This window comes from Symphalangus syndactylus, chromosome 6, assembly GCF_028878055.3.
Source record: "Symphalangus syndactylus isolate Jambi chromosome 6, NHGRI_mSymSyn1-v2.1_pri, whole genome shotgun sequence".
Classification (NCBI taxonomy): Eukaryota; Metazoa; Chordata; class Mammalia; order Primates; family Hylobatidae; genus Symphalangus; species Symphalangus syndactylus.
Genome location: NC_072428.2, coordinates 65087194 through 65112588, shown reverse-complemented (window position 1 = coordinate 65112588; position 25395 = coordinate 65087194). Strand labels below are relative to the sequence as shown.

General features: G+C 36.7%; 1 protein-coding gene across 17 annotated transcripts in view; it reads left to right on the top strand.

Annotated features, from left to right (window-relative positions):
• The window catches only part of DLG2 (discs large MAGUK scaffold protein 2), a 2194174-nt gene that overhangs the window by 1330264 nt on the left and 838515 nt on the right, over nucleotides 1-25395 (top strand). Inside the window, exon 1 of one of the 17 annotated variants that reach the window (XR_008658315.2) lies at nucleotides 2576-3108. The exons of 11 other annotated variants lie outside the window; for them this stretch is intronic. Coding sequence is in view for 5 of the 6 variants with exons in the window: in XM_055281257.2 (XP_055137232.1) it covers nucleotides 2788-3108 (321 nt within the window). In the remaining variant the exon portion in view is untranslated. Of the gene's footprint in view, nucleotides 1-2575; nucleotides 3109-25395 lie in introns of those variants that run through there. 5 more of the 17 variants (XM_055281257.2, XM_055281262.2, XM_055281265.2 and 2 more) reach the window with 5 other exon arrangements.

The following is a 25395-nucleotide window of genomic DNA, read 5'->3' as shown; positions in this document are numbered from 1 at the left end:
TGTTTGAAAAGAAAAGTCTTGTTTGTGGGGAGGGAAAGATAGGAGTATGGAATTACTTTACATGTACTAAACTGAAGGAGTGATTTCAATATAGTGTTTTAGTAAGCTTAATAAAAGTTTGCTTTAGCCGTAAAGATCTTTTAAGCAAAATAACATTAGTTATGCAATGGATGCTATTTATTTAACTACAAAGAAATGACATGCTAAGTTATTAAAATAGAAATTCTGTGGCCCTTGTGATGGGAAGAAATTGCTCATTCTGAACAATCCACTCATAACCGATTTAAGTCCCTGTGAAGATTTGCAATATCTTGAGTAGTGTCAAGCCAGAAAATTGTTTCTGCCTTGCTGCAAGCTGCACACACCATTACAAAATTGTGATGGATGCACACTGACTTATGTCTATGTAGATTGATTCTTATACTTGAGAGGCAAATGGGTGAGAACCGGACATGTGTTCCCTGAAGATGCCAATGGGCCTTTGTGCAATGACATCTGCCTAGAAAACTAGAGAAGCATCTCTGGTTAGGTAAGATTGGAGACAGCCAAACATCACTTTCTGACATTCTCATTTGAGAGTGATGGCATTGGCATATCACATCAAATCCTACTGTACAGCCATGCATCATGGTTATACCAGAAAAGCCTAAAGTTCTCTAGGGCTTTATTTGACCCAACAGTTCTTTCAGGTATAATCTATTAATCCAGAATAAAAAGGGGGGAGGGAGGGAAAGAGAGAGAGAGAGAGAAATAATTTTCTCCCTTGTCTTCACTGTCTTCAGGTATTGATTTTAACTTCTTGATCTTCTTTAATAAGGCAAAAACTATTAATGCCTTTGTTATTTCTGCCCAACAGTTCAAGTTTCATATATTTTTGACAAATTTCCTTAACAAGAATACCTCAACACCAGAACTAAAGTTAACTTTAAGGAATAGTTTATGTTTCTAGAACATTGCTGAATTAAATATTATTATTTTAAAAATGTGTATCAGATCCTTCATTTCTCTTTTTCCTTCCATTTATACTTCCACCCAACCATCCATTCATCCATCAAACATATGTATGTATTTATTGCCTGTTATGTGGTGGACAGTATGAAAGGTGCTTAGAAAAAAATGGCCAATAACATAGACCAGAACCTGCCCTCTAAACTTACATATCCGGCCATTGTTATTGAACAAACATGTTTTGAATACCTTCTGTGGTGGGCACAATGCTAATATCAGCCCCTTGTGCAGAATTTGGAAAGGTACCCTTATATGGAGATACATGGAAAAAGAAGATCCTACTCCTTACTTTCAAGATTTTTAAGTTTAACAGTGACTTATCCAGGTAGTCTTAGTGTTCAAATGTAGAACTTGCTATGATCTCAGCCCTTGCAATAAGCACCTTGCCAGCTCAGGCAAAAATCAGGCCTATACTGCCCCAGCACCTGGTCAATCCACTGAGAAGTTTGATTTGATGGCCTCTGATGGTCTACAGATAAAGTAATTATTTCATAGGATTCTATAATCTTTGTTAGGTCCTGCATGGATGGTAACTGGCTTCACAATCAAACCAAAATTATTTCCTCAGTAATGTGTGATAAGGATAGACATTTTGGAAATGGATGTGGAAAGTTTCAAACAGAATAAAAATTATTAGTGTTGTGGCAATTAGCCTTTCACTTCACTGAAAATACTATGTATGGATTCAGCAAGCATGCTAAAATTTACACAAAAATCCTCTTTGGAAGGCAATTGCTTTAAGTTGGAAAAAATTAGCTCATTTTTCAGTGAAAGAATTTGAAAATTCTGTCTTTGGAAGCCAAAATACTGTATGGCAGAGTTGGATGCATCTTTCACTTTAAAACGCAGACTCTCTCTGTGGTGAATGTATTTGTTGTGGTAAAGTATTTGAAAGGAAACCCTCAGAATAATTTGGGGTAAGGAAAAATACTGTTTTAAAATAAGCCCAACCCATCAGTTTTAAACCTTGAAAATTGCCTTGCTTTGAATAAGAAAGAATTAATAATTGTGTATAGCATAAAAAATATATGTTTGGATTAAAATGCATAATCGTGATTTAAACTTCCAAATTTTAAGGGACTCTAGTATAATGGTGTGACCTCGATGATTTTTCCAAATGAATTTATGTTCTTCAGAGTTAATGTTGATGATCTTATATAGTTACTTCCTGATTGGGTCTGTGTGTTGGCAAATCTCTCTCTAGATAATTGATTCCTGTAAATGTTGAAAATTCCTTTACAGGTTAACTTTCCCATCATTTTTTATTGCTTATGCTATAAAGTTTAAGCCTAGATGCATCCTTTCTAGAAAGAAGGGTCCTGCTAATCTCATAAGAATCTCATAATAAGTTCTCTTTCCTAAGGTTTGTATTTTGTGTGGGGATCGGGAAGGAAAGGGAAAAGCCAGAATGCCAAACAGCAAAGAGTTATTCTTTACTGTAGGGCTCCATCCAAAAAGGGTTTGTAACACAGTGTACAGTCTTGTAGCCCAGCTGTGTGGAGCATTGATTGCTTCTGCCTAGAGCAGGGATACTGTCAAGTTGCTCTGTGAGTTGAGTCATCTATTGACAAAGAGCTACCAGCCCGCAGATAATGCTGTGCGGAGCTGCTCTCGCTGCTCCCACTGCTCCCACGATGCACTGCTTATAGCAGCTGTCAAAGATACTGAGGGATCCTCGGTGGAAAAAAGACTTTTACAACTGCCTGAAAGAAAGGGGTGTGAGGGAGGAGACATTTCTGTGCACAGCAGACCAAAGGAAAGAGTAGGCATCAGTGCAGTATGAATGCATACCTCACCAAGCAACACAGCTGCAGCCGGGGGTCCGATGGGATGGATGCCGGCAGGAGCGCGCCCACCCTGATCAGGGATGCCCACTGCGCTTGTGGCTGGCAGAGGAACTCTCAGGGGCTCGGGTACAGTTCTCAGACCATGCCCTCCTCAGGACCAGGGGGCCCAGCTTCAAACAGGACCGGGGGGTCCAGCTTCAACAGGACCTTGTGGGACAGTGTGCGGAAAAGCCCCCACAAGACGAGCACCAAGGGCAAAGGGACTTGTGGGGAGCATTGTACCTGCCCACATGGTTGGTTCAGCCCAGCACAGGTGAGCCTTTTCCTTATGACTTTCCCTTGAGTATCTGAAGAAAGTGAGAGCAAGTTGTTTAAGGTTAGAAAGGCTTGGAAACTTTGCAGAGTACCATGGGTATGCCTGTATGTAAAATATTAGGCCAAGAAAAACCTGTCATTTTCACACGTTTGTGGGCTCATACCTCTGGTGGCCTGTGAAAGTCTAGGGATGCTGTGCTCAGTTTATTTCACTGACTTTTCACCAAGTTCAACTTCTCTAGTCCTCAGGTTATATTATTTTTTATCATAGTCTTTTAGCAGCCCTTTTACTTCTAATCATTTTTAACTTTTCTTCTGTCCTGCCTATTTATTATTATTATTTTAAAGAGCAGAGAAAAAATAAATTTTAACTAAACTTTCCATCTCTTTAAAGGCAAAACAACATTTGTTTCTTTAGCTGTAGAAAACAGTGATTTGAAGTATGCTATTCTAATTTTACTCTTATAATACTGTATGCCTTTTCAGTTATGGAGAAGAACAATTATTTACACTAAATAATTAATTTTACAAAGAAAAGGAATAATTAAGAGCAAATAGAGGATGATTAAACTTAGAATAAAGGAATTAAGCATTTAATTTATTCATGGAGAAGCAATAAGTTTATATTAACATCTATAGCTCTCTTTCTTCTATAATGCATTTCTAAAGCAGATGTGCAGATACCTTTAATTTGATTCCTAGGTTATTCTAGCCCCCAGACTACTATCATTTTATCAGAAATAAAATTGGCTCATTTTTTTTCTCTCTTCATTTAAAGGAGAGAAAATAACTTCCTGCAAATGCTGTAAAATGTAAATAAAATGTACCTGTAGTCACTGTCATAAATACAGAACAATGACTGTTCTTTAATATGTATTGAAAAGAAGAAAAGCTGTATTTGCAGAAAAATTGAATCTCAATTTCATTATGATTTTAGCATAGTGGAGAAGTAGATATTGATCATGAATAAAATGTTATGGTGACAGGTGCAGAGAATATTTTAATTTTAATAATAGTTTTTAAAAAGTACTTCCAAGAATGTCATTTATCACTGGTCTTTATAATATAGTTACATATGCATAGCCATATATATGGCTTTTGATTGATTTTCATGGAATTATAAGCTTTGCTTAGAGAGATAGAGCATCTCAGCCTCTTGATTTAAATAAAAAATATATTATCATTTTATTATTAAACTGGTTTGGCTTAAAATGGAGCTTGACATGTAGAAATGCAATTATTACTTAAAGTTAACATGAATTCCAAACTGAATAAAAAGTCTTAACAATTGTGAACACTCTATATACTCTTTAACAAATACATTCATTTAAATGTCTTTAGCTTATATCTCTGTATTGATTACATTAAATTCTCAAGGCTCGCATAGGCTAGGAAGACAAGCCTACTTAATAGCATCTAGCTTATGGTTGTTGCACAGAGCAGAGAAAGCAAACTTGCTTTATTGTTGCAATTATTTTAATCCAAGATGTAATATACTTTTTATTTCATAAATGGTAATTTCCCAAACCCAAATGTCTAATACTAGGTTATAATAAGTAAACTCTAAAAATGTTCGTATATTTTTCATCAACTGAGGGAAACTTTTTAGCTCCTTAGTTTTTAACAATGCCTCCTACTTGCCTGAAACTTACAGCCATTTAATGCTTTCAAGGATTGAAATAGACTGTATACTGATTAGAGATCCAGTGACATATAAGAAGGCAACAAATTGAGGTAGCCACCATCTCTCCTTATTCTTTTGCATAAGCATTTCTATACATTTTCCCTCCAATTCACATGTACTGTATTATTGGCTGGGACTAATAGTGATCCACAAATACTGGAGCTATGAAACCATATCTTTTAAGATTTTCAATGTTTTAACACTCTTCACTTACTAGACCCTTCCACCCTTTACCATTTCAGTCCTATAAAAGTGCTATACTAAATTGATTAATCCGTCTTCACCAATGCTTGAGAACTTTCAAATACATTATGTTAAATAATTTCAATTGTCTCTACACATATATACACACAGACTTTAATATATGTATTCAAATGTCTCACTATACCTAACTACTTATTTATATTAACATATTTTATGTATATATAAGTATATATATGCATATATATGCACACATATAAAAATTAGAGTTCTATATTATTCCAATTTTTCTGTCCTAGAGTATATCAGCTTGTTCTTCCAAAGAATGCTGCATTCTATCCATATAAATTATTTTTTCATGTAAATTTTATTTCCTTTACTTCTAGTAGGTCCTCAAAGCTACTGATATATGTATATTTATAGATCTGTTTCCATTTATATATGCATCCATAGCATATATCTAATATCTATATTATATAGAGATGTGTAAGTACCATACACTTGGGTATATTATCACAAAAATAAGAGCATGCGTGTACCTATATGTGTTCATGTGTCCACTAAAACTAAGGCTGTTTTGAGAATTTCATGATACTACTTTTTACTCCTTAAATTAACTGGGAATATCCTGTGAAATATTGTAAAACCTAAAACTGGAGGCTAATGATACTAAATATTAGAATCCTTGATAAAGCATAAAGAAGAATAGTGCATGTTTTAAAATAGTTCAGGGAGTCACATGTGGTACAGAACGTGCCTGAGGGTTGTTAAGCATCTGGGAGCTTGGATCTTGCCCTCAGAGATATTTGCAGTATTACGTGGAAATCAGCAGTGTGATTTCCAGCTGCTATAACAGAGGGCCATAGTAATGACTTGAGCTCCTCCTAAGGCTCTTTTCCAAACTCCTGTTATTTGGGGTACTGTGTACTAACAGGACTCTCTCATTATATTGTTCCTCAGCAGGTCTGAAAATCAGCTTCTGTCCTTCTCAAATAAGTTTTCGTTCCATTTGGATCTGTAGAATTAATATAACCATAATCATAGGTAAGGAAATGGAAAATTATAGTGCCCAAAAGTGAGTTCCAAAATGTACATCTAGGATGTTAGTGTCAGCCTTGGGAAGAAACATGTCCATCATTGTTTATGAGGCATTTCTTCCCAATGCAGACTAATCTAGGGAAGCAGCACAGAACAGTGGAGACTCAGAGACGAAAGTTTTGTGCATTTGTCTTTCTTCCTTTCCTTTCATATCCTATCTCTTCTTTCTTTCTTTCTTTCTTTCTTTCTTTCTTTCTTTCTTTCTTTCTTTCTTTCTTCTTTCTTTCTTTCTTTCTTTCTTTCTCTCTTTCTCTTTCCTTTCTTTTCTTTTTCCTTCCTTCCTTCCTCTCTCTTCCCTTCCTTCCTTCCCTCCTTCCTTCCTTCCTTCCTTCCTTCCTTCCTTCCTTCCTTCCTTCCTTCCTCCCTCCCTCCCTCCCTTCCTTCCTTCCTCTCTCTCCCCTTCCTTCCTTCCTTCCTTCCTTCCTTCCTTCCTTCCTTCCTTCCTTCCTTCCTTGCTTTCTCTCTCTCTTTCTTTCTTTGACTATCATGTACTGAGTGCCTACTATGTACTGTTCTGTCAGGCCTTGAGTGTATAATATTATAGTAAACAGGCTGGATGCGGTGACTCACGCCTGTAATCCCAGCACTTGGGAGGCAGAGGCAGGTGGATCACTAGAGGCCAGGAGTTCAAGACCAGCCTGGCCAACATAGTGAAACCCTGTCCCTACTAAAAATACAAAAATTAGCCAGCGTGGTGGTACATACCATAGTCCCAGCTACTCAGGAGGCTGAGGCACGAGAATTGCTTGAACTCAGGAGGTGGAGGTTGCAGTGAGTCAAGATGGTGCCACTGCACTCCAGTCTGAGCTACAGAGTGAGACTTGGTTTCAAACAACAAACAAAAAAAATAGAAAAAAAAAAAAAAAAAAGAAAAAAATTGGCCAGGTGCAGTGACTCACGCCTGTAGTCCCAGCACTTTGGGAGCCGAGGCGGGTGGATCAGGAGGTCAAGACATCGAGACCATCCTGGCCAACATGGTGAAACCCCGTCTCTACTAAAAATAAAAAAAAATTAGCCGGGCGTGGTGGTGGGCACCTGTAGTCCCAGCTACTGGGGAGGCCGAGGCAGGAGAATCACTTGAACCCAGGAGGTGGAGGTTACAGTGAGCCGAGATCACGCCGTTGCACTTCAGCCTGGTGACAGAGCAAGACTCCATCTCAAAAATAATAATATAATAACAAAAAAAATAAAAAATAAAATTGTAAATAAAGTAGATATCTCTTCTACTACTGTGGAGCTTACAGCCTATAATGGCCTATAAAATTTAGCAAATGATATACCATGTATACCATTATATACAAATAATTATATCATCATAAGTCACAACTTAGAAGTGAAGCAAAATTTCAGAGAGTGCTGCAGATACCACAATGAATGCATATTCAGGATATAGAGGAACCACAGAGAAGTAAAAAAAAATTTAGATACTTGAAAAAAAATACTGCATCTCTAAACTTTTAAGATTTTCTGGGTTTTTTGTTTTGTTTTGTTTGTTTGTTTGTTTGTTTTTGAGATGCAGTCTCGCACTGGTCCTGGAGTGCCATGGTGCCACCTCATTTCACTTCAACCTCTGCCTTCCACGTTCAAGGAATTCTTCTGCCTCAGTCTCCTGAGTGGCTGGGACTGCAGGCACGCACCACCACACCTGGCTACTTTCTTTTTTTTTCTTTTTTTTTTGTGTTTTTATTAGAGATGGGATTTCACCATATTGGCCAGTCTGGTCTTGAACTCCTGACCCGTGATCTGCCCACCTCAGCCTCCCAAAGTGTTGGGATTACAAGCGTGAGCCACTGCACCCGGCCAAGATTTTCTGTTTTATAAAATGAGGATATAAATAACAACTACCTCAGAGAGTTGTGGTGGTGAATGATTAACAAAATGTTAGCATAGTGCTTTCATATGGTAGAGGCTCAATTAATATTTAAGGAATAAATGAATGAGTAAACATTGGCTATTACTAACCTATTTCTTAATACATTATTTTGATTGGGAAGAGAAGAGAAATGAATCAGTGAGGGCTTCATAGAGGTAGTGATACTTTGATGGAATTAAATTGAATTAAAAATGTTGTATGTGTTTGTTAAGCAGATAAAAAGATAAATTTTTGAGCAGAAATGAAAAATATAGAAAAGCATGTAACACCTTGGTGCCTGTGCACACCGTTCTATTTGCCCGGAACATTGAGCCCTGGAGAGTAGGTTCATTAAAAGAGATGCCTGGAGAGGAGGGTGGGGCCTGGTCAGAGAGAGCCGGGTGGGCCTTAATGAGGACTTCATAAAGTCTGAGTGCCTGCTCTGCCACTCTCTATGTGTTATGCTTCATCATCAGTTAACCCTTTGAGCCTCAGTTTCTCTGTTTGTAAGACAGCTGGTTTTCTAGATGAACACCCAAATCTCATCCAGTACTAATAGTATGTGACTGTGTCAACTGATACTTATTAATTATTGGGAAGCACTTTGGAAATGATTTATGCTTAAAAGCCAGACAATCTCAAATCTGAATTTGCTAGCTCTGTGTGACTTTATTTGCTTAACCTCTCTAAGCCTCATTTTTTCCTCTGTAAAACTTGGGATAATAAATTCATGTTGCAGAGAAATGTTATAAGAATTGAAAATACTGTATATAAAAACCCCAGTATGGCACTTAAAACACAATTACTCAGTAAATGGTATTTATTATTATTAATGATATCTAAAGTATGTTTTTTAACCTGAAGAACTTACTGTCCAGCAAATTCATCATTCGTATTGTGCTCTTTCATTAGAATTTATGGATTTTCCACTGAATTTTTTGATGTCTTCCTTATAATGATGAAGGCTAGGCTAGGCAACTGTCCAGAAACTTTTGGCATAGTACCACATGATGCTGATACTGAGGTGACATTATGTCCTTCAAGGTTCTCAGCAATTTACAACTATGCATGCTAGACAAAAAAATCATGTAAAATAGAATTGTGTTGATGAGGTGGCATTCCCATAAGCTTGTATTTAGAGGTAAGGAAATGCTGAAAGATTTCCTCAGCAAAATTCTGCAAGAAGAACTGTGTTCGAAATATTTAGCCAAGCTCTGTAAATCTCCCCTCACAGTTCCTTTGCAGCAACTCCAGAACCAGCAGTTTGGAGCAACTTGAGTGCAGAGGACTTTTTAGTCTAAGAAGTAGGGTTGCCCTAGGATGAAATCTTAGGCTCAGTTTATGCTCAGCCAGAAAGATCTGACAGCTTGTTTTAACTCAGCACCTGCTTCAACTTACTCCTCTTAGAAAGACAGCCCTTTACCGAGGAAGAATAAGACTTTCTTGTCTCTGAGAAATAGCAGCTGCCCCCCAGGTAAGGGAAACAGAAGAGAGCAAGTGATAACACAGAAGGAATCAAAATTGTAAGCATTCCTGTGGCGGATGTGAAGCCATTTGGTCAACACTCCTGGCACCCATATTGCTGGATGCTGACATAAGCAGAGCATTCTCTCTAGGGCAGGGCAAGGAGAGGCCAAGCACACAGAATGGGAAAGAAAAGAACAAAAATGACAATATTTATTGCATACTCACCATGCTCACAATGTGTGAGACACTGTGCTAGGAAATGACATTAGTCATTTACTTTAATTTTCCCAATAACACTAAGAGTGATGTTATCTCCATTTCGAAGATGTAAATGGAACCTAAGAGTAATACTTATGATCACACAACTGATAAGGGCAGAATGCATTTCACATGCAGGTGTGTATGAGTTCCTTATTCTCTCCACCTCATCTTGCAAAAATAAGACCTTTTGAAGTACCCTGGGAGGTAAAATACCCTATGGAGACCTCTATAAATCTCTAATTTAACAGAAATTTCCTTAAGGCATTGGGATGTTCTACATGGTTGGGAGTACTGGCATTCCCCTGCAGAATCCTGGATTCCCCTAGCCTACTTTATTTTCTGGTCTCAGGAACCCTGAGTGAGTTGGGTCCCTGAAGATCCCTTCCCTCCTTTATTATGGTTAAGAACTATGTAGATCTGAAGCAGCTGGAGTTGATTCCCACAGCACTTAACACCAGAATAAGATGCTTGCTATGTAACTTGTAAATTGAATTCAAGTTTGCAACATTTGTGGTATTTGGGAACCACCTATTGTAAATTTAATATAAATACAAAATAAAAGTGCAGAGAGACACTGTCTATAGTACAACAGCATCATCTCACATTGCTGAGTGTGAATCTCATACAAACGTTCTATCTCCCTATGTATCCATCATGCCAAGAATCAAATCTCTGATACCACTTTCTTCATTGTCCATCCTCTTTTTCTGATATTATTTGATCTGTTACAAGTGTAGCCTCACCTGGTTTTATTCTCCTTCATTCTCTACTTTGTTCCATTCTTTTTGTTTCCTAAAGGCATCTAGATGTTTTGTAGTTATGTCAGAACTGTATGGAATCTTCGTAGTCAACTAGTACATTTTCCAAAGGAGAAACTGTACCCTAGAAAAGTTAAGAGAATTGCTCAAGGTCATTTCTGTTTGTGACAGAATTGGTCCATGTCCTTAAACTAGGAATTGAGTTTTCCTTTTACTGTTATAAGTTGCCCTCCCTCTCCTAGCCCTTCTGTGCTCATATGTAGAGTCATTATTGTCAGATAATTATGAGGCATGCAATTTATTGATAATCAAGTGTTGGACATTATACAAAAAGTTACATAAACCTATTTTTTACTCAGAATTTAGACCAGTGATTCTCAAGGACAGACGGAGAGAAGAGAGCCCCTAGAAATTATTTTTTAATGTTTTTCTTCCAACTTTGATTTTAGGCTCAGGCGGGTATATGTGCAGGTTTGTTACATGAGTAAATTGTATGTTCCTGGGGTTTGGTGTACAAATTACTTCATTACCCTGGTAGTAATATAATATTCAATAGGTAGTTTTTCATTCCTCACCTTCTTCCCACCATCCACCTTCAAGTAAGCCCTGGTGCCTATTGTTCCCCTTTGTGTTCATGAGTACTCAATATTTAGCTCCCATTTATAAGTGACGACATGCAATATTTGATTTTCTGTTCCTGTGTTAATTTGCTTCAGATAATGACCTCCAGCTGCATCTACGTTGCTGCGAAGGACATAATTTCATTCTGTTTTATGGCTGCATAGTATTCCATGTTATCAATGTACACATTTTCTTTATCCATTCTACCATTGGTGGACACCTAGGTTGATTCCATGTCTTTGCTATTGTGAAAAGTGCTGCAAAGAACATACACGTGCATGTGTCGTTATAGTAGAATAATTTATATTCCTTCAGATATATACTCAGTAATGGGTTTGTTGGGTTGAATGGTAGTTCTTTTTTAAGTTCTTTGAGAAATTTCCAATCTGTTTTCCAAAGTGGCTGAACTAATTTGCACTCCCACTGAAGTATATAAACATTCCCTTTTCTCAACAAGCTCACCAACATCTGTTATTTTTTGACTTTTTTTTTTTTTTTTTTTTTTTTTTGGAGACGGAGTCTCGCTCTGTCGCCCAGGCTGGAGTGCAGTGGTGCAATCTCGGCTCACTGCAAGCTCCGCCTCCTGGGTTCACGCCATTCTCCTGTCTCAGCCTCCCGAGTAGCTGGGACTATAGGCACCCGCCTCCGCACCCGGCTAATTTTTTGTATTTTCAGTAGAGACGGGGTTTCACCATGTTAGCCAGGATGGTCTCAATCTCCTGACCTCATGATCCACCCACCTCGGCCTCCCTTTTTCACTTTTTAATAGTCATTCTGACTGGTGAGAAAGCACTTTAGAAGAGCAGAGAGGTACTTAAGTGTTGTTAAAGATTGGAAGTGATACTGGGATTTACGGGAAGAGGGCCAGGGATGCTAGACACCCTGTGCAGAGTGGTCCTGCCCCACAAATAATTGCCCCATGTACTGCACAGTTTTTAACATTCCACTAGTCAGTCATGAAGATTAACGAAAAAAGTTTATTATTATCTAAGCGTAAAATCAAACTCAATTTTACAAACAAGTTTTTTGCAAGGATTCAATAATTATTACATTTTCTGAGACTATAACTCTTCGAAAATCAAGGGACCATTATACTTTGTTCTGTTAGCAATTTTGTCAGTTGTTCCCCATTTTGGAAGACCACATCCTTAAAACATAATGCTGATTTTAGTATTGACACAGCTCTTCTGCATCAATCTATGTGTATAGATTTCATCTGCAAATATGCAAGTAAAGAGATTTGAGACTCCTTTTAATAGATTTGGAACCAAATATTTTAATTTTTTGGTTCAAGTTTTATTTTATTTTTAATTGACAAATAATAATTGTATATATTTATGGGGTCCTATGTGATGTTTCAATACATGTATACATTGTGAAATAATTAAATCAGAGTAATTAACATGTCAGTCATCTCCAGCACTTATTATTTCTTTGTGGTCATGTGAGAAAAACATTTGAAATCTATTTTTTTAACTATTTTAAAATATACAAAACATTATCATTAACCTTAGTCCCTAGTGGACAGAAAAGGAGTGATGTTGGTCAAAAGATCTAGAATCAAATATTTTAACTTGATAGAAACATAAAATACAGGGATCTCACCAAATTTCATTAATAAAGTTGTTTTTAAAATATTTTATTTGATTGCCATACCATACATTAATCTTTAAAGCACTTTAAAGCATAATAAGAAATCTATTTGTGCAAATTACTTGACATCATCAAGTCAGATAATAAACCTCTAGAATTTTCTGTTTTTTCAGTATTACTCTGATATTGTGTCAAATCTCAAACTCAACTTGTATCAAAACTCCACTTTCCTATAAGCCCTTAGGTTCCAGAGTTTATATCTATCATTCCTCATTATCTATCAAAGGATAGAATTTTAGAGTGCCTGAAATCAAATATATGCCTTCACATGAGAAGGAATTCCAAACAGGAATAGGTAGGTAGGTAGATAGATAGATAGATAGATAGACGGATAACTAGCTAGATGACTGTCTTACTGGCATGCCCTATTTTGACATTAAACATATCAGTAAGACCCAGTTTATCTGCAAGAATATGATACGTTTTTAACTTACTCCTACCATCTGCAATTTTCCTTGTTAAATTACCTGTATTTCAACTACTAAAGTTATTTTCTCTGACGTTTTATCAAATACAAATGGTCTGCTATTACTTTTTCTAACACTAATTTTTAACCTAGAATTTATTACATATCTGCTGTTTTATTTTCCTGTACCCTTTGTAAAATATGGTATCTGGTCTTTTTATTCCATTTAAATCCAAATTTATTCTTTATAAATAAATGCAAGCATTTCACTACATCATTACATTGTCTGGCATAGTAGGACTCACAGATTGCCATATTTTCATTTTTGTAGCATCATTATTAAATTACGTTTTCGTGCCAAGACTTATCTGCATTATGGCTGTGGAGAAGAGGAACTATGTGTTCAATGCCTATATGTCTTGCAGGATAACCTGCAATATGTTTTCAATACATTATTTTAATATAAACTACTTTCTTTTTATTTCTTCTGTTACTTTGGTAAAGGCACTACATTTTAAAAAATATGTGTAGTCAGTTGTATCATTTATGAATTTTATTTCAGATGAAAAAAGGAGGACATTACAGAACATTATCAAATGGAAAGGTTGAATCTGATGGAATTGAGCCATTAGTTGAGATATTCAATATTGTTTTGTGTACCATTATATCTGTGTGTTTAGCCTGTCTTCCAACTAGTCCAGGAGTCACCAAACTACAGCTACAGGCCAACTCCAGCCTGATACTTCGTTTTGTGTAGAATTATTTTTAATATTGAAGAAAATCAAAAGAATAATATTTCAGACATGAAAATCATGAGTAATTCCAATTATGCTATCTATAAATAAATTTTATTAGAACACAGCTGTGCTTATTTCTTTACATATTGTCTGTAGCTGTTTTTGTGCTGCAATGGCAGAGTTGAATAGTTGTGATAGAAACTGTAAGGCTAGAACGTCAGAAAAATATTTATTATCCAACCTGTTAAAGAAACAAGTTTGCTGACTTCTGCACTAGGTTATCGGCTTTCTATTTCCCACTTGATGGAATGTCCCTGTCTGCCCAACAAAGCCTATCCATTTTTTAAAAAAAATCTGGATTAAGCACATCTTCCTCTTTAATCCTTTCATTTGAGCTCTCAAAATTGCTATTTAACATGGGATCCTGCAAAATTAGGGTATTGCCTTACATCATGGTTAGTTTCCTTCTCAGTCTCCCTGATTAGAGAGTGTGAGATTCCTCATATCCCCACAATGGAGCCTAACTCACAGTAGCCTAGCTGTTCAATCTTGTGGCCTCTTTGTGACAATTCATATAGCATCATTATTAAATTATGATTTGGGGCCAAGACTTACCTGCATTTATGGCTGTAGAGAAGAGGAACTATGTGTTCAATGCCTGTATGTCTTGCAGGATAACCTGCACAATTTATCACCTTTTACCATAGTTATAGACAAGTATTGACACTCTTCAATATGTTTCTGCTCCATTAACCTGGATTTGCTTAGAGCACGACCTGTCTTATTTACCCGTTTCCCTAGTGCTTAGCACATAACAGTAAGTGAATAAAATGTTCTTGATTGCTGAATGAATATTAATACAGGGCCTTGTATATAAAGGCACTCAATCAGTTTGAATTTATTATTATTACTAATTATGCAGGTGTCTTAAGATCAAGAATGACACCTTCTATTCCCACAGTAGCTCAACTTATTAACGAGCATAGTATTTTAAGTTTACACAGATTTACTGTTTTGTTTCCTTTGTTTATTTGTTTTGTTTTTAGTTTAACTCAGATTCTTATTCAATTCTGTGGTGCTATTAAAATATTGGAATCATTGGTTAGAAATTAGATTCCATATTCAAGTAGGTCATACTATTTCCGTGATGAAAGGTAGAGTACTATAGTTTGAGAGGAAATCGGACAAAAATTTTGATCTTACACAGTATCATAGTTTAACTGAGGAGTCACTTGTTCTCTGTAAGGTTGAAATAATGTCATGAAATACATTTTATAATTAGTTTCTGTATACTCTGTTGTAGACTACATGACCTTTTTCTTCATCATTTTCATCATTAAATATAAGTGCTTGGAGTACAGTAGTTAGCACCACTGCATAAAAAATCTATGATTGAACACATTTGCATTTTATTCTGACAGGCTGCACTATTCAGTTAGCAGTCAACATTGACTGTTAGAGTTATGGTTATTATAGTTAGTTATCCATGACGTTCATTGTCCAAAGCTCAGTTTATATACTAGTTCTAAAGTTGATTATGTTTACACACTGATTTTTCATTCCTCTAATCTATTTTACTCAATCTCTATAATACTTGTTGTCATACTTAATTACAATTTTTAAAATTATGTTTCCAATTTCAAGTTTTGTTTTATTTTATTTTATTTTTTGAGACAGAGTCTCACTCTGTCACCCAAGCTGGAGTGCAGTGGTGCAATCTCAGCTCTGCCCTCCCAGGTTCAAGCATTTCTCCTGCCTCAGCCTTGTGAGTACCTAGAACTACAGGCACATGCCACCATGGCAGGCTAGTGTGTGTGTGTGTGTGTGTGTGTGTATTTTTTTTGTTTGTTTTTGGAGTAGAGACAGGTTTTGACCATGTTGGCCAAGCCGGTTTAGAATTCCCAACCTCAAGTGATCCACCTTCCTTGGTGTCCCAAAGTGCTGGGATTTCAAGCATGAGCCACCATGCCTGGCCCAAGTTTTATTTTTTAATACAATAAAAACTAGTAGTTAATCATAAATCCTTTTAGTTTAAAACTGAGTATTTTAGCTGCTTAAAAACAATTTGTATTATTTAGTTTTGGATTAAAATATAATACAAGCTTATGGTAAAAAATAGTATGAATTAAATATTTAAAAAAAATTAAAACTCACCTGTAATTCCACCTAGAGTTAACTACAGTTAATGTAGTAACAACTTTTTAGTCCTTTTGTCTGTCTCTGTATATGTATCTTCAGTGAAAGATACATACTTTTATTGACACATGCTCACAGATCTAGCTAAACTTGAGTCTCATTTATATATGTCTGTTAAGTGAGAAGTTAAGAATATAAAACCGTACTGCTTTTTAAAAATTAACATCATATTGTGAACATTTTTCTAAGTTAGCAAAATATTTTTCTTGTTGACATCATTTTTTAAAATTATACTTCTGGGATACATGTGCAGAACGTGCAGGTTTGTTACATAGGTATACGCGTGCCATGGTGGTTTGCTGCACCCATCAACCCATCATCTACATTAGCTATTTCTCTTAATGCTATCCCTCCCCTAGCCCCTCAACCCCAGTGGGCCTCAGTGTGTGATGTTCCCCTCCCTGTGTCCATGTGTTCTCATTGTTCAACTCCCACTTATGAGTGAGAACATGTGGTGTTGAGTTTTCTGTTCCTGTGTTAGTTTTCTGAGAATGATGGTTTCCAGCTTCATCCATGTCTCTGCAAAGGATGTGAACTCATCCTTTTTTATGGCTGCATAGTATTCCCTGGTATATGTGTGCCACATTTTCTTTATCCAGTCTATCATTGATGGGCATTTGGGTTGGTTCCAAGTCTTTGCTATTGTGAATAGTGTTGCAGTAAACATATGTGTGCATGTATCTTTATAGTAGAATGATCTATAATCCTTTGGGTATATACCCAGTAATGGGATTGCTGGGTCAAATGGTATTTCTGGTTCTAGATCCTTGAGGAATTGCCATGCTGTCTTCCAAAATGGTTGTACTAATTTACACTCCCACCAACAGTGTAAAAGTGTTCCTATTTCTCCACATCCTCTCCAGCATCTGTTGTTTCCTGACTGTTTTTCTTTTTTTTTTTTTTTTTTTAGTCCCTCTCTGTCACCCAGGCTGGAGTGCAGTGCCGTGATCTCGGCTCACTGCAAGCTCCGCCTCCTAGGTTCACGCCCTTCTCCTGCCTGAGCCTCCTGAGTAGCTGGGACTGCAGGGGCCTGCCACCAGGCCCAGCTAATTTTTTTTTGTATTTCTAGTAGAGACGGGGTTTCACCGTGTTAGCCAGGATGGTCTTGATCTCCTGACCTTGTGATCCGCCCACCACGGCCTCCCAAAGTGCTGGGATTACTGGCGTGAGCCACCGCACCGGCCTGTTTCCTGACTTTTTAATGATCGCCATTCTAACTGGCATGAGATGGTATCTCATTGTGGTTTTGATTTGCACTTCTATAATGACCAGTGATGATGAGCTTTTTTCATGTTTGTTGGCTGCTTGTTGACATCTTTTTAATGACTGCCAAATATTCTTTTTCTACCAAAACCCATAATGTTGGGCATGTAGGTTATCTTTCTTTAAGTTAATATAAACAATAGTGAATTAAACCTTGGTGTACTAAAACTTTTGACTACACTTCTCGTGAAGATATATTTTTAGAAAACAGCAATTATTGAGTCAAAGGGTGTGAATTTTTTAAGGTTCATAATATTTACGTAGTCATTCAGTCAATACTCATTCACCAATTCATTATTAAACAGTTAACACAAGACAAAACACTAGGTTAATCAATGGGGATATACTGGAAAATAAGACAGACTGATTATTGGCCCATGGAGCTTAGAGTTAATTGCCAAATTGCTTCTAAAATTATTTGCTTTACCAATTTATGATTCCCCCATTCGAAGAGTGTATGAATATGTCCTTCTGCCTGCACTCTTGAGTTTTTATCTTTGTAAAATTCTTTATTAATTTGATAGGTTAAAATTGAAGAACATTGCTATAGTAATTTGCTTTTATTTGGTAATGACAATGAGTACCTTTCCTATGATTGTATCCTATTATGATGCTCTTATGATGTCTTCTATAATACCTACCACAATACATTACTATATCCAGTTGGCAATTTAAAGCATGCTTAATTTTTTGACTGGAAGGAAGGAATGAAGGAAGGAAGGAAGGAAATAAATACAAATAGGAAAGTATTTCCTGTTTAAAATTCCTAGTAAGATAAATTTCCACCTATCCTAAATATAACAGGGTCTTCTTAACCATCGTCATGAGTGATCTATGCACCTGTCTTTCTTGTCACTGAAACCCCTTTCCTTGTGTCTGTTCTCTGGAAGGAAAAGAGCTGAATGTTCTTTTTTTCACCCTGATATAGGTGAGCAAGAGTGAATTGAGTGACATATGAAAAAATAATTCATGCAACAGACAAAAGTAGACAGGCTATCTGCCTCTATCTGTAGACAGTTTGCTGAAGAGTGCAATATGGACATTAAATTGACAGTAAGAGAGCTTGAAGAGGAAAAACAATGTGACTGATCAGATGGGAAAGGGGAATATCATGGAAATTTCCTATTTTAGTATGTTTACATAGGGATATGAATTTTATGAACTTTGAATATAGACATTTAAAGATAAGTTTGGGTCTACGTGTCTTAAAATGTAGGCAGCATCCACCTAAAATCAAAACCGTATAATGGTTTTGATTGTATAACATTTTATCTATTACAAACACGTTATTCTTATACTGCTGATTCTAATATTTAGAATAAAACTCACAGATGCAACAACTCTCTTGACTCTTCTCATCAAAGCTGGGCACCTTCTGGTTGTTCCAAGGAAAAGTGAAAACAGCATACCTGCAGCATGACAGCAGTCTGGTTTCTAGTAGAAGAAACATTATTTTCAAAGGACTGAATGGAATGATAACAGTCATAGGTTAAGGACTATAAGCACGTTGAGGAAAGAGATTCTTTTGAGTTTACAAAACAACCCAACATAATTGGGAGTTCCCTATGGACTTGTTTTTCCAATAACTAAATCAAACGCAAGTATAACAATATAACAATTGACTTTAAGATTCCTACCACTCTTTGCAGTTCACTCAGAGCCTTCAGTCTATTTTCATCATTCTTCTTCTTTCTTACTCTGCGTTGCACTCAAACCTGTTTTACAATTCACTTAGTGTGCCAAGTCAGAAATCAGGAAGCCATCACCAGATCCATTACATTTCTATTCCTAGGGCTCTCATGAATTAATCGATCTCTAATTGATATAGAATTATATCCAGAGTGTTTAAAATATTTTCCCTTTTTACATTTCTGCTCTCCATTCTTGAGTTTTGATGTGTTATCATTCCCATAAACTGTTTGCAATAACCTGTAGCCTCCTAGATCTCTTCAATCCATTATGAATATTGCTGCCAAATTTATCTTAACACTCGGTTCTATTTGTATGACTTACTGATTTAAATGATTTAACAACTTCAAATCATTTAAAGAAGTGCTTCACTTTAAGCATAATCTGACTTACACTTATGTATTTATGGAAATGTTAATGAGTGGTCTATGTTGGATTAAACATGTTTTAAGCAGTTCTCTATTTTTTATCCTAGGATTTTTCAAAGCTCTTGGGGGCTTATATCTCCAAGAGACTGGTAAAATATGTGGAACATTTCTTAAATGTGTGTGATGATTAAATCCCTTTTTCATGAACTTTTATTTATGACCATCTCATGGAAAACAGATTGCCAACCACTAGTTTACAAAATAAAACTGGATTCCCTAGCAGAGCATTCAAGGTTGTCTTCAATTTTGCCCCAATCTGCATTTCCCGCTCCATCTCCAACCACTACTATTGTGTTCTGGTCACACCCAACTGTTCACTGTTCTCTGATTCCCTGAAGCCACCATGCAGTCTCCAGCCAAATCTTTGCTCATGCTTTTCTCTCTCTCTCTCTGTAATGACTCTCTGTATTTCTGTGTTGGATAAAATCTTTCTCATCATTCAAGGATCATTTCTAATGTTATCTTATTTGAGGGCTTCATTTCTCTGTGCTCCCACCAAATGTAGAAAATACCCCACTTTACACTTAGCATTGCAGTTACTTACAGGTCTGTTTCAACTATCATATTAGAAGCTTTGTGAGAAGACAAAGTATACCTTATTTATTTCTGTAACTTTATTGCCAGGATAGGACCTGAAAATGTTTATGAGTGATTGAAAGGATGGTACTTTAAAAATTGGTAGAGATGGAACAGTGTTATATTTGGCAAGGCAGGGTCGCAAGGGACTTCTTTAGGTAATACTGTGATTAGGTCTCTGAACTTTACATTCTGTCCTTTTGAAAGCCCAGACAATCATTCTAAGTGTCCAGGGAGATTTGAGGCCAAGAAACTGACTCAGACTAGTTAAAATATACCTTATATCAAGGTATGCAAAAGTCACTGATTTGCATGAAACATAGAATTGTCACATGAATGGAAACACCCATGTTCATAAAATTCATTGGTTTATTCATATGCAAACATATTGATAATAGATAGTATACCAAGAATCCCTGTTCTAGGAACGTGAAAACAGCAATAAATACAACAGGCATTGTAGTAGAGAAATATGTAAAGTTAACAAGTAGACAAATAAGATTACTTCAGATAGGGGTGTGCTATTAAAAATTAAATTATGGTAATGTGATATGGAGGATAGGCTGAAGAGGTGCTTCTTTGGATAGACATTAAAGTAAGGAAAGTATTAATGAGGAGACAATTGAGTTCCTACTTGAGAGATGAAAGGTGAAAAGGGGGCAACCTTATGACAATTCTTGGGTGGTGTTACAGATAAAAGACTAGCATACGTAAGGACCTCAGGGTTGGAAAAAGTTTGACAAGTTATTGTAATAGAAGAAGGCTAGTGTGGACAAGAGAAAGTGTCAGGAAGGCTGAGAATAGAGTTTGGAGGGTTAGGTAAGGCTGGGTCAGGTAGACTGGGGGCATGGAAGGAAGTTGGCATTTTACTCAAAGTTCAGCAAAAAGCCATTGGACGCCTTTAAACAAAGGCATGAGATGATGTAATGTACACAGTGATAATGAGTTTGAGGGGAGGGGCAAGAATGGAAGAAGGGAGACTAGTTAGAATGATATTTTGCAGTACTTGTAACTGAGAGATAATGATGGCTGGACTCAGGTGGCAGCAATGGGGATGGGGATCTATTATAGAGACTGAGGATATATTTTGTATGTAGAACAAAAAGGATGGATTAAATAGTGTGGATTCCTGAGGCAGAATATGACAGTGAGAAGATAAGAAAAATAAAGGAAGCCAAAAATAACTTCCAGGTATTATATATCTCTTCTTGGAGTTAAAACATCTTCAGAAAATTTTAATTGCAGAAACGTTTGAACTCCAATGTTCACACTCCTTCTCATCTAGTAAGTTCCTAGATTTCTAGACAATACTCGCCTCTCTCACTACCCTTGTTCTTTTCTTTTATTCTTAACCCTTTACCTCCTCCCAAACTTCTGATTATTCAATTTTTCTTCAGACAGGCTAATATATTCATCAATCATGCTGGTCTAGGTTTTTTTTTTTTTTTTTTTTTTTTTTTTTTTTTTTCAGTTCTTTGAGGTTACCTCACATGGGTGAGTATTGATCTTACGAAGTCAATTATAATTTACCACATTTTAAGTTGGAAATTGGGAGAGTACCTTAAGCCCCCAGATACTGACCACAGGCTGTAGATCATCCCTACCTGATATCTGCTATTGACCCTTTCCCCCCTCTTTAGGTCTTGACCCCTTTCTCTAATACTTTCCTGAAAGGTATTTGGAGTATCTTATTTAAATACAGTGGATGATGAATATCCCAGATTCATTTGGAAAGTTGCTAGAAAGAATTTGCGGGGAATGCTGAGAAGGAAATCATCAATTGACCCTACTGAAAAAATATTTTAGCTTTTTTGAGCATATTATTTCCTCTCTCTCTCTCTCTCTCAAGTTGAAATATGAAATTGTAAGTACAGCTGGGCATGGTAATCCCAGTGACTCAGGAGGGTAAGGAGAGAGGCTTGCTTGAGGCCAGTAGTTGGAGACCAGCCTGAGCAACGTAGTGGGACCCCATCTCTACAAAAAGTAAAATAACATAGCCAGGCGTGGTGGTATACACCTGCAGTTCCAGCTACTCTGGAGGCTGACGCAGGCAAATCCCTTGAGCCCAGGAGTTTGAGGCTGCAGTGAGCCGTGATTGCACCACCACTGCACCCCAGCTTAGGTTACAGGCAAGACCCCAACTCAAAGAGAGAAAAAAATCATAAGTACATCTCTGGAAAACATCTATTGGGTTCATTAAAAACTGCTCCAAATGTGAAGGAGAAACAGGGTAAGAGATTGAGAACATTTACAGTGGAATCCTGTCTGTTTCTCACAATTCAGTTTCAAGTAACAAAATCATATCACAGGCCTGTGTCTGTTGTTCATTCTAAGTATTTTATTTGAAGAGTCGATATTGATTATTTTAATTAAATTCTAAGAGGAATTTTGAAAAAAAAAAAGCCAAACATTTTTCTAAAATTCATTCTTCCTTTAAACTTCAGTTTGATTTTAAGATAGGAATAAACAAGTTGTGTTTTCAGGAATACGTTTCAGCCACTGGGAACAGATATTCTCTTTGCATGTTCCAGACCAATTGACTAAACTGATGTAGAAATTGATATACCACATTTTGTCATTATCTGAAAATGTCCTCTCATCATGAGATATCTTTATCCAGAGTGGCAGTAGCTTGGCATAATATCCATTATCACATCACTAAAATTACTGTATCATAGAATACCATTATAGTGGCCTTGACAGAGTGCATAGTCTTCTGAACAGATTCTTGTTTCAGTTCTATAAGCTGTGTATTTCAAGGGTCATGGTTTAATTCAAAGATCAGCAGAAATATTATAGTGGCAGATTATATCAAGTGATCTGACTCCCCCAACGTGAATTCATGTTTGAATTTCACAATTCAGAAGAAAATGAGTGAGTGTGTTGAAATGAAAGGCACAGAACTAGAAACCAGGATTCTAGTATCTGTACTACTCTGGACCCTGAATCGCACTAGTGAACTCTCAGAATCTTAGTGTCTACATCTCAACTATAAAATGGGGAAGTTCAAGTAGATAAAAAAAATGATTAATGTTTCACTGTGTCAGCTCTGGTTGATTCCTGGTGATTGTCTGGATTATGGTGCTCAGAAGAATGACAAGACTTCATCAAGGCCCCTCAGAAGAGAATACAGTGAAAATTAGTATAGCCATGAATAAGAAAGGAAAAAGTGGCAGCCTGGATGCATAGTTTCTTTTATAGCCCTGGCATTTAATAATGCCATGTGCTTTATGTGACTGCTTTATGTTACTATTATAATTATACTAACAACTACCATCTCTTAAGCATTTCTCATATACTATTAATATTATTTTAACATAACCTCCAAAATAACATAGGGAGATAGGTCATCTCTTCCTCATTTTATAGATGAGCAAGTAGACTTTTAGAAGCGAAGTAACTTACCTTAATTTATACCATGAGCAAGGAACTGATTTGTAATCGGAGCTCAGGTTCTGAGTCCAAAGAGTCACTACTTTCATACTAATTCTATGCAAGCCTGCATTCATTGACGAAAATGATCAGAAAACTATACCTATTTAGGTAATTATACAGCTCAAAAATTAATTATTGCTGATGGGTTTTCTGGAAATTTAATAGGTTTAATAATGAAGTAAAAACAATATAGTTTTCAAAATAATTCACTTACACCTCTGAAAGTTCTATTTAAAGTTTCCTTTACCTTTTGAGACTTCATCATATTTTATTGGGGTAAATGTGTCAAATTCTGAAATAAATAAAATATTTTTGACCTCCTTTGAAATTTGGAAGACAACAGGATATAATTTAGGCATACTCCACCCTTACCCCAAGCTCAGAGCCCAGTGTGGCTGCTGCAGTTCTATCCAAAGGACAGATTGGTTACCTACCTAACAGAGAAGATAACATTCATTAAGTCCTTAATAAATTATTGCTGAATAAAAAATATGGTGTTATATTCCTAAATTTTATCTCTTATAGAGAGCAAGAGATGTTTTTTATTTTTATTTATTTAATTTTTTTGAGACAGAGTCTCAGTCTGTCACCCAGGCTGGAATGCAGTGCTGCGATCTCAGCTCACTGCAACCTTCACTTCCCAGGTTCAAGCGATTCTCCTGCCTCAGCCTCTGGGATAGCTGGGATTACAGGCATGCACCAACACACCCGGCTAATTTTTGTATTTTTAGTAGAGACGGGGTTTCACCATGTTGGTCAGGCTGGTCTTGAACTCCTGACCTCAGATGACCCACCCGCCTTGGCCTCCCAAAGTGCTGGGATTACAGGTGTGAGCCACTGCACCTGGCCAAGAGGTATTCTTTAAAAAGCTAGCTCAATTTCCCCATTTTTACTTATGCATAATAACTTTAAGATATTACTTAATAACTTTAAGATAATAAACTCATACAACTCAATAAATTAAAAACAGAGTGGTTGTTTATCAAGAAGGACCTAGGTTAGAATATGGAGAGTTAGGCCAACAGCTGCAATTTCCAGTCTTGCTCTGTATCTTCTAGAACTTGCCTCCTATTATGTTACAGTGTTACAAGCTGAATGGTGTACTGTATTATCTTTCATGAACCTTTATACCCTAGTCTGTTATATGGCTGCTATTACATGCAGATTCTTTTACTGGCAGTGGCGATGCGTGGTCCAGGGAGGGAAGGAAAGATAGCATTAGACAGGAGGTTCATGTCCCCATTTTGTTTTTTTCTGCAGAACATCTAGTTATTGCCTAATTGGGGAAATTTAGCTTGCCTTTTAGACAATGTTTTTTAAATTAGGTGTGATTATTTCTGATGAGTTCTAGATTGTTCATATAATCATCTCTTCACTTCAGCAATGGCTTAGTTTAATTGAATCATTCTTATTGGAACTCTCATTATATGAAGTTTTTACCCATCTGAGCCTTTACGATATCTTTATTTTTATTTATTTATTTTTTGTGACAGAGTCTCACTGTTGTCATCCAGGCTGGAGTGCAATGGCGTGATCTTGGCTCATTGCAACCTCCGCATCCCAGGTTCCAGCAATTCTCCTACCTCAGCCTCCCGAGTAGCTGATATTACAGGTGCCTGCCACCATGCACGGCTAATTTTTGTATTTTTAGTAGAGACAGGGTTTCACCATGCTGGCTAGGGTGGTCTCAAACTCCTGAGCTCGGGTGATCCATCCACCTCGGCCTCCCAAAGTGCTGGGATTACAGGCGTGAGCCACCGCGCCCAGCCTATTATATCTTTAAATTGTGATTGAAAAGTAGGGTGTGATGACCTTTTGTCTTATATTTCATGGAATCTAAAAAAAAAGTGTTGAGATAAAAAATGAATCAATGACTAAATCTACTTGCAAAGATCTTGCCTGGACTATTAGAACTGCCTTTTAACTGGCTTTTTGCCTCCAATGCACCACAAAATCTATC